Here is a 17,365-nt window from a genome sequence, read left to right on the forward strand (position 1 = left end):
GCCCAGCCCCTGTAGTATACAGCCTGCCCAGCCCCTGTAGTATACAGCCTGCCCAGCCCCTGTAGTATACAGCCTGCCCAGCCCCTGTAGTATACAGCCTGCCCAGCCCCTGTGGTATACAGCCTGCCCAGCCCCTGTAGTAGACAGCCTGCCCAGCCCCTGTAGTATACAGCCTGCCCAGCTCCTGTAGTATACAGCCTCCCCAGCCCCTGTAGTATACAGCCTGCCCAGCCCCTGTAGGCAGCACCGGAGCATCGGAGACAGAAGAGGACCTACGGGTGACGTCAGAAAGATGAGTTTTGACTTTATTCTTTTAGTTGACTCGAGTATAAGCAGAGGTAGGGTTTTTGAGCACAAATTTTGTGCAGAAAAACTAGGCTTATACTCGAGTATATATGGTAATTTATCAGCCTAGTGGATGGGATCTATATAAATCTGATCCAGGTGATGGTGACTGCCTCAATGTACATCACCGGTTTTCCAATGAGATGGACTGTGCCGGAGGTCCCAGGAAAGACCTCAAGGTTTTTTTATTTTCAAAGCTCATAAAAGTACTTTAGCGATATGCATCAACCAGGCGTTTAATATCTATTAGTCTAATAACAAACAGGAGTCTATTGGGTTACACTCTGTGTCGGACTGGGCCACCAGAGCATCAGAGGATCCCCCGGTGGGCCCTGGTTCAACACAGTACTGAACCCCAGAGGTCCCGCAGAAAACAACCCAATTTGGAGGTTGCTAGAGTCTATTCCCTGGGGGAGGATGACGGGTAGACCCACAGATTACCGTCTCTTGTTGACCTAAGGAACCGCAGTCCGACACTAGATCCACTGTTGTCTGCCAAACGACCATCCATGACTGCATAAGATATAGAAGAAGTTCATAGATAAAGATCTAGTATAAAGAGAATCAATGGCTGTGGAGAAATCCTTTATGGCTTTTACAGTATGATACATAATATCTAACTCCTCTAACATTACCATTATGTCATATAAATAGCTGATAATCCCATAACGCTCTGCGGATATTGATATGAATCCTTTCATGATCGAGGGTCATAAATGCCCAGGTCACATTTTGCTTTTATTTAAATGATGAAATCGTTAAAGCAGTTTTACATATATACATTTTTACTTTGATTCAGCTACAGATGCAGAGGGTGCATGTACATCTGCTACCTGTCAGCTCCGACTCCCTGCAGCTCCTTCTCAATTCTATCCTCCGCTGACACTTCACTTACTCATAGATCCAGGTATCGTGACCATGGCTTCCTTTCTAAAAATCAACTTTTAAAATTATGCTAATGAGCCCAAGGTCATGTGCTAGTAAAGTGAGCACTTGCTGCTGTTGTAATGTCACTGCTGAGGGAGCAGGGGAAATGGTGACAAAGTAACGGTCCGTGAAGCCAGATCACTGAAGGGCTAGGGAAGCCCCTAGCATAATTTTAAAGGAGGTCATGGATATAAGAAATATAAGACAGTCACGGTGTCTGGATCGGTGGCCAACCCTTTAACTATAAAGTGAATAAAGCACAAACACAATTTAAGCAAAGAGTTGAAACACATAAAACAGGATGGAATGGAAGACAAATGAGGCAATGAGGCTTTTACAGAGTCCGTAATCCATCATCATATTTTCTCTTGTTTGTATTTATCAAGTCTCCAACCAACTTTGTGCTCAATGATCGTGACCGCCAGCATTCAGTGGTATTAACATGATAGAGAGCCCGCTACAGGGCACAACGCTATAGGTTAGTGATGCATTATACATCTCTGATATTTTAGGTTTATGGGTGACTGTGGGCGGGGGGGGGGGGGTTGATAAAACCCCTTGTGGGTGGGAGCAGAGTATTCCAGAGTCTAGTCTAGTGTGCAGCTCAGTCAGTGCTGCAGCCTAGGAAGAAGCAGAGTGTGAGGTCCACATCAGGACTCAGCCCAGCTTGAAGATACTTTACCAGGCTGTGAGCAACCACCTTCCTGCGGCCCTGCTCCATCCAGCTACCTCTAACCACCTGAAGTCTGCTGATGTTTAAGGCCGTTGCCTGCTGTTTGCTGTTCCAATTAAGAACTGTAAGATAATTTGCACCAACGTGCCTACGAGTGATCCCTGGATTAGGCTGTTCACCATCACGGGCTCCCCATCCTCCAGGGGACCGTATCTACAAATTGGGGTTGCCCCAGGGATAAACCTCCTCTGTCAGCCTCTCCCTCCCTTTTCGTGCACACACCACCTGATGGAGACCTGCCAGGCTCCTGATATCAAGCTCTGTGATCATCGGTGCCCACAAGGCCACATTGCCAGACAATCCGGTAGTCATGTCAAGCCGTAATGGGGAATAATGCATATTCATTACTGGGGGGAGCTGTATATATTTAATAGGAGGGAGGCCATGGATAACACATATAAGAAGATACCACAGTCACAGTGCCTGGATCTATGAGTAATGTCCCTGGTGAATCATGGTAAATTTTGTTTTGGATATAAGAGACTCTGCAAAATAAGCAGAGTATATATGTGGAGAGCCCCCCACCAACCATCTTGAGGGGAACCTTGTAGTAAGGGGTCAATATCTCTCCATCACCCCTGTAGGAGAAACAATGCACTACACTTTGCATATTGAAAGTTTGGCCATGTAATGGATGAACATCGGGGTCCTCCACAGAGAGAATATTCCTTCTCCAGCTCATTGCTGGAGATCCAAAATGAGAGTATGTAAAATGTGTATCTTATGTAAAGTGTATGAAAACAGAAGCGTGCAGTGCCATGGTGCAATATATGATGAACCCAGCAGTCATGCCGAGCGCTTCAGTATCCGTGGGTGGTGCAGGCCCTTCATTGACCCAGGGAATGGGATGATGGCTACAGTCCACTTTGGTGCCACTTAACTGGTTAGGACCCCAGCAGAGGCTCTAGTGTGCATAGATTGGGAGAGATGTATTTATATGCGGGTCTTTAGACCAGTGGTGAGTAGAACTAGACAGTTCTCTGCTGTGCCAAATGAATCCCTGTGTCTGATGCTGGATGAATAATCTGGTGTAGTATAAGACTGGTGAGTCCAACTTTGCACCGCATATTAGTTGGTCTAGTTTGCTGCACCACAATATTGAATTTTCTGGTGCCCGTGTTGGACCTCTACCTGGGCCTGTTGCCATTACTGTGTTTGAGTTCTGGAATAAAAGAACTGTGAGTTGATGTTCATCATCTTGTCCACGTGTGATCCCTGGCTGCCGTATAACATCACGGCCTCAACTCTACCCGGGGAATCATAACAAACATACACCAGGAGTGCCCCAAGGAGAACTACTTCCACCTTAATGTGGCTTCTCCCTCTTCTTGCAATCTTCCTGCTGGACCTGCCCGGTGTGGACAAGTCCTGTGCCACCTAGACCAAGTGACCATGACCAAGTCAGCACTAGGCCACGCTAAAGCCAGCCACACCAGTGCCAGGGGAATCCAGCAACCCCCAAGCCCTTAGGTCAGGCCCCAGTGGGGAATGTTCAATTGTGGCTTCTCCACATGCCCTGGGGGAATGTCCTCACACTGCTGTGTTCTTATCTCTCTGCATTGAAGTGCTCCACAGCTTCTTCCCTCTTCTCTTTAGTACTCAACCAGAAGTCTGCAACGACTTTTAAAAATATCAGAGTGGAGAGACTGTGGATGAATTAAATTCGCCAAGCCAAAAGCACAACGTTCTGCGGACACTCCACCAGAGCACTTGGAGAAGCTACAATCTTACATGGAATATAAATCTATTGTTAAATGTCCTGCTGCTACTCAGAACAGACATAAAGGTCTGATCACACAGCACCGCGGGACCAATACTTGGCTGCAGAGAGCACAGAGCACAACAGTGAGAGGACACGCCCCCAGTGCTACAAACCTAGAATATATATCCATATTTCACAGTCCCGCTGCTACTAACAACATACACAAAGGTCTGATTAGACATCTCTCCAGAGACAATACATAACACTGGCTGCAGTGTGTATCATGGCAGATACCTGTAAGGTGCTACTATTAATTTAAAGGGAACCTGTCAGGTGGATTTGTAACACTAAAACATTCCCTGATTCTTATGTATCTACATCACTTGCCTGGTGTACTATGCAGAGAGTTTCGGACCAAGGTGCGAATAAACCGTTTTTTGTGGTTACAGAAAGCTTATATAGGGCAATAAGGATGGTTTAGTGTGCCAAATCCACCTGACAGGTTCCCTTTAACAATTTGACTGCATATGTCCTTGTCATGAGGGTTCCCTCTAGCACAGACACATAGAACAGATTGTGGAGGACGATAATGAAACAGAACCTTCTCTACCATCGCGTTCTAGCCAAGCTCCGAGACTGTATCCAGCACACAACGGGAGAGGAGAGTCAAGGACGCCAATTCTCTACGATTCTCCGCTCCTTTTATCCAACACTAAATATTTTCCTCCATCCGCCTGACCTCCTGAATGGAAACCTGGATTGAGGATGGGCCGCAGCTCATTTGCATTGCATATAGATAACGCCAGCACAAACCGCCGCGACTATGAATATAAAATGACATTTTGCAACCATGAATGGTTTGCAAATTAACTTTGCTGCCCCCCCCCTCCCCCCACCTCTGCCAGTGAAATTCTGGAACATTAAGACTGAGCGACTACAGGCGGGGAGCGTGCAACGTCCAGGACATGACAATCCCTTTTATATAATCCCGCCGCGCGCCTTTATTTACTACTTGTCCAAATCATATTTCAAATTAAGCTCTCGGAGAGAAACGCTGCGCAGATCTTTCTACAGGATTTTCCCGGGGAGCAAATATGAGTAAGATGAGGCGGCGAGGACTGCAAGAGGAGATGGGATTGAGAAATAAAACAGACGGGGAGACGTGAGGATTTTATAACCTTCGCTTCCATCTGTCCTGCTCATTTTGCTCCAGTGCTCAGTCTGGTTTTCCAAGAGGCCATTCCTGTACAAATCTAGATTGACATTTAGCGGATCTGCAGGCGCGGTGAGGCCTCGGGAAGTTACTTGCTCCAGTATCTGCATTGTGAGATTAACCCTTGTTTACATGGCCACATTTAAAGGGGTTTGAGGGATAATGACCACCTTACTAATTGGGGGGTATGAATGACACAGAAGATGCTTAACCCCACGACCGCCATGCAGCTACATAAGTCCTAGCTGCACGTAGATACCACATGTACAGACATTATGGTTCAATCAAGGTATAGACATTATGACAGTGGCCCGCTTCAAACTTCTATACCTTCGGAATCTAGAAACACAGTTCTGGTGTCATATTAGAGTAGATGGTGTCATAGACACAATATCCTTCGTTAAAGTTGCAGTAAAAAATGCTATTTTTATTTACAGCTCTCTTTGTGGATCTCTCTAATTCTGGAAAAACCTAGAAACACAATACACTTATTAAAGGAAACCTACCACTGCTCACATGATGAAATCATACAAGCACACCACCCTGTAGGCTATTTAATACTGATGCCGGCACATACTTTAGTTAGGCACAGCCATCTTTAGTTTAGCTAAAAAAAAGATTAACTCACATATGTAAATTAGCCCTCAGGTGCGACCCCTATGTCTTCAGCCGTCTGTCTATGCCTTCCAATTGTTAATTATTCATGCCTCCGTCTTTCTACCTGCCCTCCTTCAGGTGCCGAGAGCCGTGAAAGACGGAGGCATGAATAAATAACAATAGGAAGGCATGGACGGAGGGCTGATGACATAGGGGGTAGCACCTGAGGGCTAATTTACATATGTGAGTTAATCGTTTTTTTAGCTGAACTAAAAATCGCTGTGCCTAACCAAAGTATCTGCCGGCATCAGTATTAAATAGCCTACAAGGTGGTGTGCTTATATGATTTCATCATGTGAGCAGTGGTAGGTTTCCTTTAAAAGGGGAGATTCTGTGTTTCTAGATGCCACGGTTGAGAGGGTGTAGAAGTTGTCCTCCTCCTGCATGTAGCTGTAGGCAGAGAGAACATATAGGGGGAGATTTTTCAGGTTCTCATACACCAGTTTTTTTGGCATAAAAGCGCAGAAATAATCACAATTTCTAGTTAAACACTGGGAATTGCGATTAATTCCCCCTTTATTCCACCTCCACGCCAAATGAGCATGAAGTGGGCACAACCAGCAGCAGATTGGGCAGGCACGAAGCGCTCCTACCCTGCATCAATAGATAGCTATAGCCTGCGACCATTCAGGCCAGAACAGTCGCAGGTAATGGTGCAGGTAATGGTGCATTAGAATTGCTGAAGGGTGCAGCTGGTCGTCGGATACATCAGAAGTCCAGTGCCTTCTGATGTAACTGGCTCCACAAAGGAGCTGGACTTCTGTCATATGCCGAAACATGAGAGTAGAGATAGTTATGCACCATATCACAAAGCACTTTGACTTTAGTACAGCAGCCTGAATCCAGCCCCCGTCACAGGATCTAAAGATGCTTGGGCTATCTGGCATGTGAAGATCACAAGACTCGGAGTTGCTGCAACAATAAATACATTGAATAAGGTTATACAATTTCTACAAATTACTACATTTTGGGTGTAATGCATAGATTTATTGAAATTGTCCATTCCACAATTAGACGGACAGTCTGCTCCAGATCCATCACAGTGTCTGTCTATGAAAAATGCACCACAATTTGGGCGGATTTGGAAATCTATGGCACACACCCCTATTTCCGCTAGGCACGCCCCTTGTTAGACCACGCCCACAGACTCCTGGCTGTATATGAATACAAAGCTATGGAGCCTGATACATTGTATCATATGTGATGATTTATGTGATGCCATTTCCTTTAATAGTAATACAGCTGTAATATTGTACCCAAGGAGGGAATAATAATAATTCTATTCTATATTCGGAATCGTCTCGATGACAAACTAGCTGGAGGGATGCGATTACACATCAGCAATATCTGCAGCGAGATGGAGGGTAACATCTGGAGCTGTCAGAGAGGCAGGTGCTACAATTCTCCTATTCCGGATACTGTCAGAGAGAGGAATGAGAGAAACCCCTGAATCCAGCTCCATCTGCCCATGGAGAGGCGGACAGAAAGAGACGAGAAGTGGCTGCAGAGAATCCCAGGAACACAAAGGCTTCACAGGAAAACAGCACATTTCTTCATTTTTCCATTGTCTAGATTGTTATATTGATTATCTATCCTCAGAGAAGGTCATCAGCATCTAACCTGACTCTGGTGACCCCCGCCCATGCAGTTATTTAAGAGACTGAAGCCTCCATCAGCACTTTATCCCTGTATCGTCATAAAGGGTTGTTCCATGAGTGAATATTAATTTCCAGCCCGGATTATGTCAATTATAAGAATAATATGCAAAAAAATGTGCATTACATACTTGTAATTGTGCCCCCTGCTGGTCAGTGAATATCTTCTCACCACGTCCACCTAATGTGGCCAGTATTGGTGGTCGCACATGCTCAGAAACTCAGGCCCATTTGCGTTTTTCAGGAATGTACAGGCTATATATGGCCCAGATATTACTAATAGTGTCATACGCCAAACCCCCCTTCCCCCTTCAGCCATATGAAAGGCACATCTAGCAGATACATTTCTTAATTTAATACTACTGGGCAGGGGCGTCACTAGGTCATATTATTCAGGGCATAGGTCACTGAGTCACTGTGCGTTTATCATTGGCGTCTCCCTCTTTCCTCATTACCCCTGCTTTTAGCAGAGCAGATGATGCGGTCAGCAGAAAGGAGGGGGAATGAGGGAAATGCTGGAGACACAGGTTGCGTCACACTGTGTGAATAACACACGTCCCTTGTGACTCACTCCTTGCAGGGTGCGAGGTAGGCTTACAAAGCTCATTTTCTGGGAATGGGAAGTATGAATTTTTCTGCTAACACAGAGTGGGCAACCGTTAACCCCTTAACGATCAGGCCCTTTTTTGTTTTTTGCGTTTCCATTTTTTTTACTCCCGACCTTCAAAAATCTGTAACTTATTTTTCCATGTAAAGAGCTGTGTGAGGGCTTGTTTTCTACATAACTACTTGCACTTCATATTCATATATTCCATTAACGGGACATTTTGAGACACGGCTATACCTGACATGCTTGTGATATTGGGAAAGGGGTTGAGGTTTTTATTTTTAAAACTATATTTAGGCTCTTTAACCCTAGGGGGTCTGATCGCTTCTACCATAAATTTCAATACAGATTCTGGACCCAGAATGGAAATGAAATTTTGCCTGATGCTGCACAAGACATTCAGGGGGAACATATCCCCTTTAAGGACAACTGCAAACTCAACAAACTCCCTATGGAAAGCACAGTAGAAACGCTTAATATTTCCCAACTGCAATCAGTGTGATATTGCCATGGGGGCACTTACAGTATAATGTGTATAAAGGGAAACATTCAGGGTGGGTGAGGTCCCTCTTTAAACTCTCTGCCTAGACACTGTCACTTAGCAACACGCCATGTTTTAATAACAGTGTATTTTTTGCAGCATCGCATTGATCTCCAGCGGCTCTGGTGGCGATGTGCTCGCACCGGGGAGTGACGGCACGCTGCCACCATTGAAAGCAATTATTGTCATTTCAACGCCAAGCCGCACAATAAAAGTCTGCTAGACCCGCACGGAGATCCACGTCAGTCTACAGCGGAACAGATCAACTTCAAGGATGCAAGAACAACAAGTAGGAAATATATTCACATCACAAGAAGAATAAGTGAGGATTTATAGGACGACAATAGATGAAAACTTATAGATTCAGTGTAAACATTTCCCGCAATTTCCCAGGGGAGGTTTTCTGGTGCCGACACCCTTCATCCAGGGTCATCCAGGGTCATCCAAGGTCATCCAGGGTCATCCAAGAGAAGCCATTGAGTTAAATATTATATTTAAATTGTTGCCTACTGGAAAAACAACCCTCTCTGTCTACATTGTATAAATGTATGTTGTGGGCTCCCCCTAGTGGTGACGGCACGCTGGAGTTTCGATTATTGTCATTGTGGAATACTTGTAACTTTTTTCCCACTTTTATAATTATTTTTCTTACTACAGGCAGTCCCCGGGTTATGTACAAGATGGGGTCCGGAGGTTTGTTCTTAAGTTGAATTTGTATGTAAGTCGAAACTGTATATTTTATAATTGTAGATCCAGACAAAAAAATTTTTTGGCCCCAGTGACAATTGGAGTTTGAACATTTTTTTGCTGTAATGGGACCAAGGATTATGAATAAATCTTCATTACAGACACCTTACAGCTGATCAGTGCAGCCTGGGACTATAGTAATGTACTTCACCCAGAGGTCAGAGGGGTCTGTCTGTAACTATGGGTTGTCTGTAAGTCGGGTGTCCTTAAGTAGGGGACCGTCTGTATATAGTACAGTGGGTTATACCTACCTGCCAGCCCATTATACCTAATATACCTCTGACAAAACCTACTATGCTGCTGCAGCAACTGCTTCCATGCCACATTCATTGCTAACCATTGTATCCAAGAGGATTTATGTTATGTTTATGTATTAAGTTGTCGAAAAACACTTGCTTTTTCATTAGGGACTAAAGACACTAAACCACCAGCACCAGCAATCCAGTACTGGCTGTTTCAGAATAAGCTTCGTTAAGATTTTGGCATTTTTTGGGTATATATCTATTTATAAATAGGATACTCTTTTACATGTATTGCCCATACAGTGCCCTTACTGCATTCATAATTACCTACTGAATATTCATCAAGTGATTCAGCATTCTTGATACTTATTCTCTATGATTCTTTGTTTACATGTCTGAGCACTGATGAATTGGAGGAGCTGCAGCAGGAGATTTCCTGCCTCATCTCCCTGTCTTTGTCAGTGAGGATGGACTGTGAGAAGAGAAACACAGTGATAGACGCCTTACAGAGGGGCAGTGAGGAGAGAGCTGTGTATTTATGCTGCAGGCACCCTGGTGAGAACAGAGAAAAGCTGAATCTATCAAAATACACAGGTACATGTACATGCTGAGACGTGTCTAATGGAAGAGATTTATTGAAAAGTGGCCAAGCACATTAATATAACAAAGGGATTTGTAGAATACGAGTCCTGGGTATAAAAATTCTGAGTTTTAATGTAGATAAATGTAAGATAATGCACTGCAGCACAGGCAGACTTGGTATTGGTGGGCAGTAAACTTAGCTTCAGCAACCAGAGTGATCATAAGGGGCATAGATGCTCATGATCAAATCACACATTCAGACCACACGTGGAATATTGTGTACAAATTGGGAAGAAATACATATGATGGACATAGATGCACTGGAGAAGTGATCATCATAATTATGGGGAATGGGTGCATTAGAGTTCAAGGACAGGTTGGAGATGTTCAGTCTAAAGAAACAAGGCTTCTAGTTCTTGAAGTCCTCCCATTACTAGCAGTAGGTGGCCCAGGACTGGTGAGCGAAAATGGATGTGAAGAGACACAGTTAAAAGAGAGAATAGCCAGAGACAGGCCTGGGTTAAGGCAGGCAGTGGTCAGGTAGAGTCCAAGGTCAATGCTGGCAACAGCAAGGGAAAGTCCTAGGCACAGGTGGTAAAAATGGCTGAGAGTCATTACTAGAAACCAAAACACCTCTGTCATTGGGAAAACTATAATATATAACCAGGGATTGGAAAGTTCCAGAAGAAGAAGGGGGAAGCAGGACACTGGTGGCCGTGCAGCAGACAATGTAACACACTCATACATATACACACTCACATGGATATATATTGGATGTATGTGTATACGGTATCTCAGCACCTGTAAGATGCTTTTGTCCTTGTTGCTTCTGCACTGGAATCACACGCGCTCCTGCCCCAGATTTCACTTTTTCAGGAGGTGCCGACCAATCGTGTTTGATGCACATCTATACATCTACACATGATCTCAATGTATTAGCAGGTCATAGAATATGCAGCCAACAACAGATAATCAACAATCCCATCCCCCAAGCCACGATTCTCACATTGTGCGCTGGACATGCTCCATTTGGTACAGTAATGCTGTGTGTAATGTGTATGTCATGACCCCGTGTTCAGGGAATATATTGTGCTGGTCTTATACACAGGTCACACTCAGCACAAGAATAAGAACTCATACTTCTTCTAATTATCTCATATGTATAGTATTTATGCTTTACAGAAAGGTAGATATGAGAGATAGATGATAGATAGAAAGATAGATAGATAGGAGATAGATAGATAGATAGATAGATAGATAGATAGATAGATAGATAGGAGATAGATAGGAGATAGATAGATAGATATGAGAGATAGATGATAGATAGAAAGATAGATAGATAGATAGATAGATAGATAGGAGATAGATAGATAGATAGATAGATAGATAGATAGATAGATAGGAGATAGATAGGAGATAGATAGATAGATAGGAGATAGATAGATAGATAGAAGATAGATAGGAGATAGATAGGAGATAGATAGATAGATAGGAGATAGATAGATAGAAGATAGATAGGAGATAGATAGGAGATAGATAGATAGATAGATAGATAGATAGATAGGAGATAGATAGATAGATAGATAGGAGATAGATAGATAGGAGATAGATAGATAGATAGATAGATAGATAGATAGATAGGGGATAGATAGATAGGAGATAGATAGGAGATAGATAGATAGATAGGAGATAGATAGATAGATAGATAGGGGATAGATAGATAGGAGATAGATAGGAGATAGATAGATAGATAGACAGATGGATATGAGATAAATGACAAATACATTAGATGGATATGAGAATGGATGGATGGATGGATAAATAGTTATAAGATAGATAGAAATTAATTAATGAATGAATTCACATTTAGTATTACAGATAATTACAGATAGAGACATTAGAATGATAGAAAAGCTTCGGTAAATAAGCAGTGACAGGATAATCTTTCTTCTATCAGACTGAACTAATTTAAACAAATCGCATGTTGAATTAAGCAATTTCCTTTTTATTCCTTCTCGAGGTGTCACGTTTTTGACCTTTTCAAAAACTGGTTATAGATTAATTGTTCTGGGAATGCTGTATGCTAATTGAACAATTAGAGTGTGAGTGTACGAGGAGTCGAGGGAGGAAAAACCTTAATGTCATCTCCTCCATCAAAAGAATAAGCTTGATAGAAGAGATAAAGACAGATAGATCAGTGGAGAGATCTATGATATAGATATAATATAGTATAGATATAAGATATGTAGACAGATACCGGACTATCATGTACACACATATATTTAGCCTGTCTATCCTGGGGGGTTCCGCTGTGTTTGATCATGTATACTCAGTTTTATATCCCTATAATGTCCTTATTCTACCTTCAATTGCACATCTATACAACCTGAAATTCAATGACATTACCAACCATGGGGCACTTCTAGTCCATCCTGCTCCTGGATCAAGCAGTAAAATATCTCGTCTGCCCCCCACCCCTTAGCACACAAATACATTTTACATATATGCTACATTCACATTCATGGGTGTCACCTAATCATGACTTTTATGTAGGACTGGCGACCTCAGTAAAAGGCTGTCAACCTCAGCAGAAGACCTCACTATGCACCCATTGACCTCAGCAGAAGACCCCACTAGAAAACAGGTGGCCTCAGCAAAAAACCTCACTAGAAGACAGAGGCCTCAGCGGACAACGGGCTGCCTAATTAGAAGACCGGTGGCCTCAGCAGAAGACCCCACTAGAAGACCTCATTAGACGACAATTGACCTGAGCAGAAGACCTCACTAGAAGACCGATGGCCTCAACAGGAGATCTCACTAGATGACAATTCATCTGAGCAGAAGACCTCACTAGAAGACAGGCAGCCACAGCAGATGACCGACTGCCTTCGCAGAAGTCCTTACTAAAGCACCGTCAACCTCAGCAGAAGACCTCACTAGAAGACCTGCAGCCTCAGCAGACGACCGGCTCCCTCAGCAGAAGACCTCACTAAAGGACTGTTGCCCTAAGCAGAAGATCTACAAGAAGACAGGCAGCCTTAGTAGAAGACCGCCGACCTCAGCAGATGACCAACTGCCTCAGCAGAAGACCTCACTAAAGGACCATCAACCTCAGTAGAAGACCTCACTAGAAGACCTGCAGCCTCAGCAGATGACCGGCTCCCTCAGCAGAAGACCGACTGCCTCAGCAGAAGACCTCACTAAAGGACCATCAACCTCAGTAGAAGACCTCACTAGAAGACCTGCAGCCTCAGCAGATGACCAGCTCCCTCAGCAGATGACCGGCTCCCTCAGAAGAAGACCTCACTAAAGGACTGTTGCCCTAAGCAGAAGACCTACTAGAAGACCGGCAGCCTCAGTAGAAGACCGCCGACCTCAGCAGATGACCAACTGCCTCAGCAGAAGACCTCACTAAAGGACCGCCGACCTCAGCAAAAGACCGGACTAAAAGACTGGCAGAAAGCCACCAAAAAGCCAGTAGCCTCCCCAATCTAGATTAAAACTTTCTTTTATTCTATATTGTTAAATGTCCTTATAGTATTACCAGAGTATCACAGTATTACCTCATACCCTACATCCAAGGATGCAGCTCAGATTGTACATCTTGTTTACCTTGAGAGAAGCTTTGGGCTGAACTCATTGTCGCCCCCTACTGAATATGTGCACCAAAGATGAGCAAGGAAAGAGTAATCACAAGTAATGAGAGAATATTTGAGTTGCTTCAAAGAAACCATCATCTTTTTTCAAGAGTTAATTTTTGCTATTGCCAAGAACATTTGGAGTCTGACAGTACCAACTAGTATAAAACACTGCCCCCTATAGACCAGAATTTGGAGAACATGGGAACGTACGTACATACTTATATCCAAAGCAATACAATGTGAATCATTGTTACAATCACAGTCTAGAATAAGAATAATATCGCCATGGTGATCAATGTAACAAGCAGAATAGTGAAAGAAATCGTATTGAACCAACGTCTCTTTAGTTGATGCAAAACTACAACTCGAGAAGATATAAAAAGGAAATTCCTTAATTCAACATGTAAATGGTTTAAATTAGTGCAGTCTGATAGAATAGAAGAAAGATTATCCTGTCACTGCTGATTTACTGAAGTTTTTCTTTTATTCCAATACCAAAGCTTTGCAGATGATGTGTCCAGCCCAGGACGCAGAACTCAATATACCGAATCATCAACCCATTATAAGAACCATCAGATACAAAGTAGCCAACAAAGAAATATCTCTAATCCGGCAAACACAATATAATCTGTATTACACCAATAAGTACAAATCACAGAAACAAACTGGACACTTCTCTAATTCTGGGTACAGTAGCTGATACTTTATAAATTCTACATAATATTCCATGCTGTACCAATAGGTCGAGATTCTTAGGAAGCATCCATAGGGTTAAATTAGTAATCAGTGTAACGTGAAGTCACTAATGAAACATAAGACAAGATGAGCCATATCGTGTATATGAACAATATCTGAGTTTATGGGTAAAATTCATTAGTTAGTGTTTTCCACTGATACACATCAAATATTCAATCCTCTATAAGGTAGAGTAAGCCGCAGGGTTTGATGGGGTCACAAACTTTAAACCATCTGGGAATGTGGCACACATATACCTCTACATTTAGGGGCTCGTTTATGAGCCTTTATTACAGATGGAATACAAAATACCCGATAACGTCTAACTCCACGGACATTAAAAAGGGACATTCTTACAATTTCTTTTGCACTTGAAATATTTTGCAATGAAAAAGTTAAAATCAGCCTGATTGATGTAAATAGTAGCTGAGCCCCAATAACAGTGTTTGGCCACTAGTCAGAGGGTGTCTGCAACTAGATAATTAACAGGGATCCCCAGTGTCAGACCCCCTGATATAACAGGAACAGGACCACTATAGTCAAAGCCAATTCATAGAGTAACACATGGTGCGGGGCCAGAAGGGAGGAGCAGGACTGATTTTCATTGTGTTCCCAGAACCTAGAGTCCTGCTCCTCCCTTCTGACCCTGCCTTCAATGAATCAGCTGTGTTTGAATGGTTAATTAAAGGACCGATTCTATGAATAGGTGATCAATATCCAAAAGTTGAAAATCTCCATAATAATAACTGCAGTCACCACTAGGGGGAGCTTAAGATTTTACTGCATACAATATAATCATAGAGTTCAATGTATAAACAGTATTCCCTAAGATCTGAAGCTACCCCGGTGATGACAATAGACAACCAGAACCTAAGGATTTAACCTGATTTCTATACATTGGGGAATTTATAGGTTTATTTGCCTTAAAGATACATTTTAGAGTAGCAAAATAAACCTGTATTAACATCGTAATACAATGGGTAAAAAGTAGATCGGCACTCACCAAAATCTTCACCTAATCTAAACCTGTATTAACAAGTGGACATTTACTTTAGGATCCTGTTGTAGTGACATTGACATATTTGTATGGTCTGGATAAGCTCTCCAACATTTATCTCCAACTCAATATTAGTATTGAAGCTCCAAATCTATAATCTGGCCCTAGCATGCAATAAAGTATACTGTGTATGTGCTGTATGTGTCCCTATATAATGGGAGCAGGGCTAACGCTGGTATATCGGATGGTCCCCAGTGATCTGTGAACAGGAATTCATCTAGCACGTGACATTTCATGGACATGTCAACAAGACTGCCACAGCCCCAGCCCCCGCTACTACTCACCAGCCGCACACCCACTGATTAGGAGTGTTTCTAGGAAAGCACAGCAGCTATTATACAGCTGGAGAGGAGGGACGCTCTCCCTAATGTAAAGGGAATGTATACATTATTGGAAGAATGACCCCCACCCGGCCTCCAGTATACTCATACACACACATACAATAGGGTCAGGTACAGCCCAACAATCCCAGCCTTGGCACTGACTTGACATCGCTTGGCAGATACAAAATACTCCCCAGAGTTCTGCCACATCAGCTATGTAAACTTTCCCCTGACAGACGCCAGCGACCTACATACAAGACCTAAACGCTATGGATTTCCACCCCTTTCCAGAATAAATAAACACCTGTTTCCCGGTAAACATGTCAGCGCTTCTATCATCAATGGGCTAATTGAAGGGAAAAAGTTGTGGAGCTGGGGCCAGCGCTTGGCACAAGGCACAATGATGAATACATGGCACAAGGCGTAGGATCCCTTCCAGGAGCTGTCCAGCACTAACAATGCTGAACGTCCCTTGTCCCATCTGGGGTCCCCATTATCCATTCAGCCCTGGATAAGCGGCACTGACTGCCTTCTAGTAAGCACCTAGGAGCCGGGGGAAGCCCTCTGTCTGTGTGCCACGTGAAGTGCCCAGATTTATTCTTAGTTGGCCGATGTGCAGCCAGGGTCATTTCTAGGAGAGCACAGATTTGGCTTTCTCACTATTTTGTCACTATTACAATAGCGTGCATGATGCCAGGCAAGGCTGCGTGCAACGTATGGCCAAGCTAGGCACATGCCACCGATGAACCACTGCATTAGGCAAGGAGACTTGTTAGTGGGTAAATCCTGTACATAGTCCAATGCTAGGAGCTAGCATCCCTGCAACCATGTGATAGTGACATATCCCAAACAAAGGAGCTGCATGGAAACTTACCTCTGCTGCCGGTGTCCCTGGCACTCCAGTGAAGGTCCTGTCCTGGTCTCCAGCACAGGCTGAATACATCCAAGCCTCTGATACTCTATCCCTCTCTGCAGGGCTGATGTGATTGATTCCCAGGGATGAGGCGGGTGATGCCTGAGCGCTGTGGGTCTTGGACTGGCTCAGGCTGCTGTACACACACACACATAGGCACACAGCTCCTCGCTGCCTCCTTCCTCTTCCTCCCTGTGTCCCTATTGGGGGCTGCAATCCCTCCAGCAGCTCAGTGCAAGTCCTCATCCACTTGTTCAGCTCTCAGATGCGACTGCTTCACACAGCAAATAAGAAGCATCCGGAAGCTGCAGGCTGCAAACACTCTGCAGATTTAGGGTTATTGGATGTGTGAGCCTCCTGTCATAGAGTAGCTATAGAGAGAACGACTAAACATATATACAGAGCAGGCTATAGGTGGGGTGCTACATAATGGGGGTCATTTATAGCTTTAGGGTTATATACATTCCTACAGTATAGACAATGGATACACAATGTAACAATGCAGAAAATAAGTAGCTTCATGACGGATGTAGCAGAGCTGAACGTGTCATTGAACTGTTCCATAGGCTTTACCTGCAGTGATTCTGCAAACTATAGATCTGTGATCCAACTAGATACAGCATAAATGTATGAGATAAATAGATAGATAGATACGAGATGGATTGAGGGATAGATAGAGATGAGATAGATATGAAATGGATAGAAAGATATATTTGAGGGATAGAAAGAAAGATAGATAGATAGA

At 43.5% G+C, this 17,365-nt stretch overlaps 1 protein-coding gene across 3 annotated transcripts in view; it reads right to left on the reverse strand.

The window, feature by feature from the left end:
• Positions 1–16,944, reverse strand: part of ZMAT4 (zinc finger matrin-type 4) — a 370,893-nt gene extending 353,949 nt beyond the window's left edge. The window contains exon 1 of one of the 3 annotated variants that reach the window (XM_072129271.1): positions 16,582–16,944. In XM_072129271.1, the coding sequence (XP_071985372.1) occupies positions 16,582–16,866 (285 nt within the window). In that variant the 5' untranslated portion in view covers positions 16,867–16,944. The remainder of the gene's footprint in view (positions 1–16,581) is intronic. The other 2 variants (XM_072129269.1, XM_072129270.1) reach the window with 2 other exon arrangements.
• Positions 16,945–17,365: the final 421 nt, after the last annotated feature.

Source organism: Engystomops pustulosus, chromosome 11 (assembly GCF_040894005.1).
Source record: "Engystomops pustulosus chromosome 11, aEngPut4.maternal, whole genome shotgun sequence".
Classification (NCBI taxonomy): domain Eukaryota; kingdom Metazoa; phylum Chordata; class Amphibia; order Anura; family Leptodactylidae; genus Engystomops; species Engystomops pustulosus.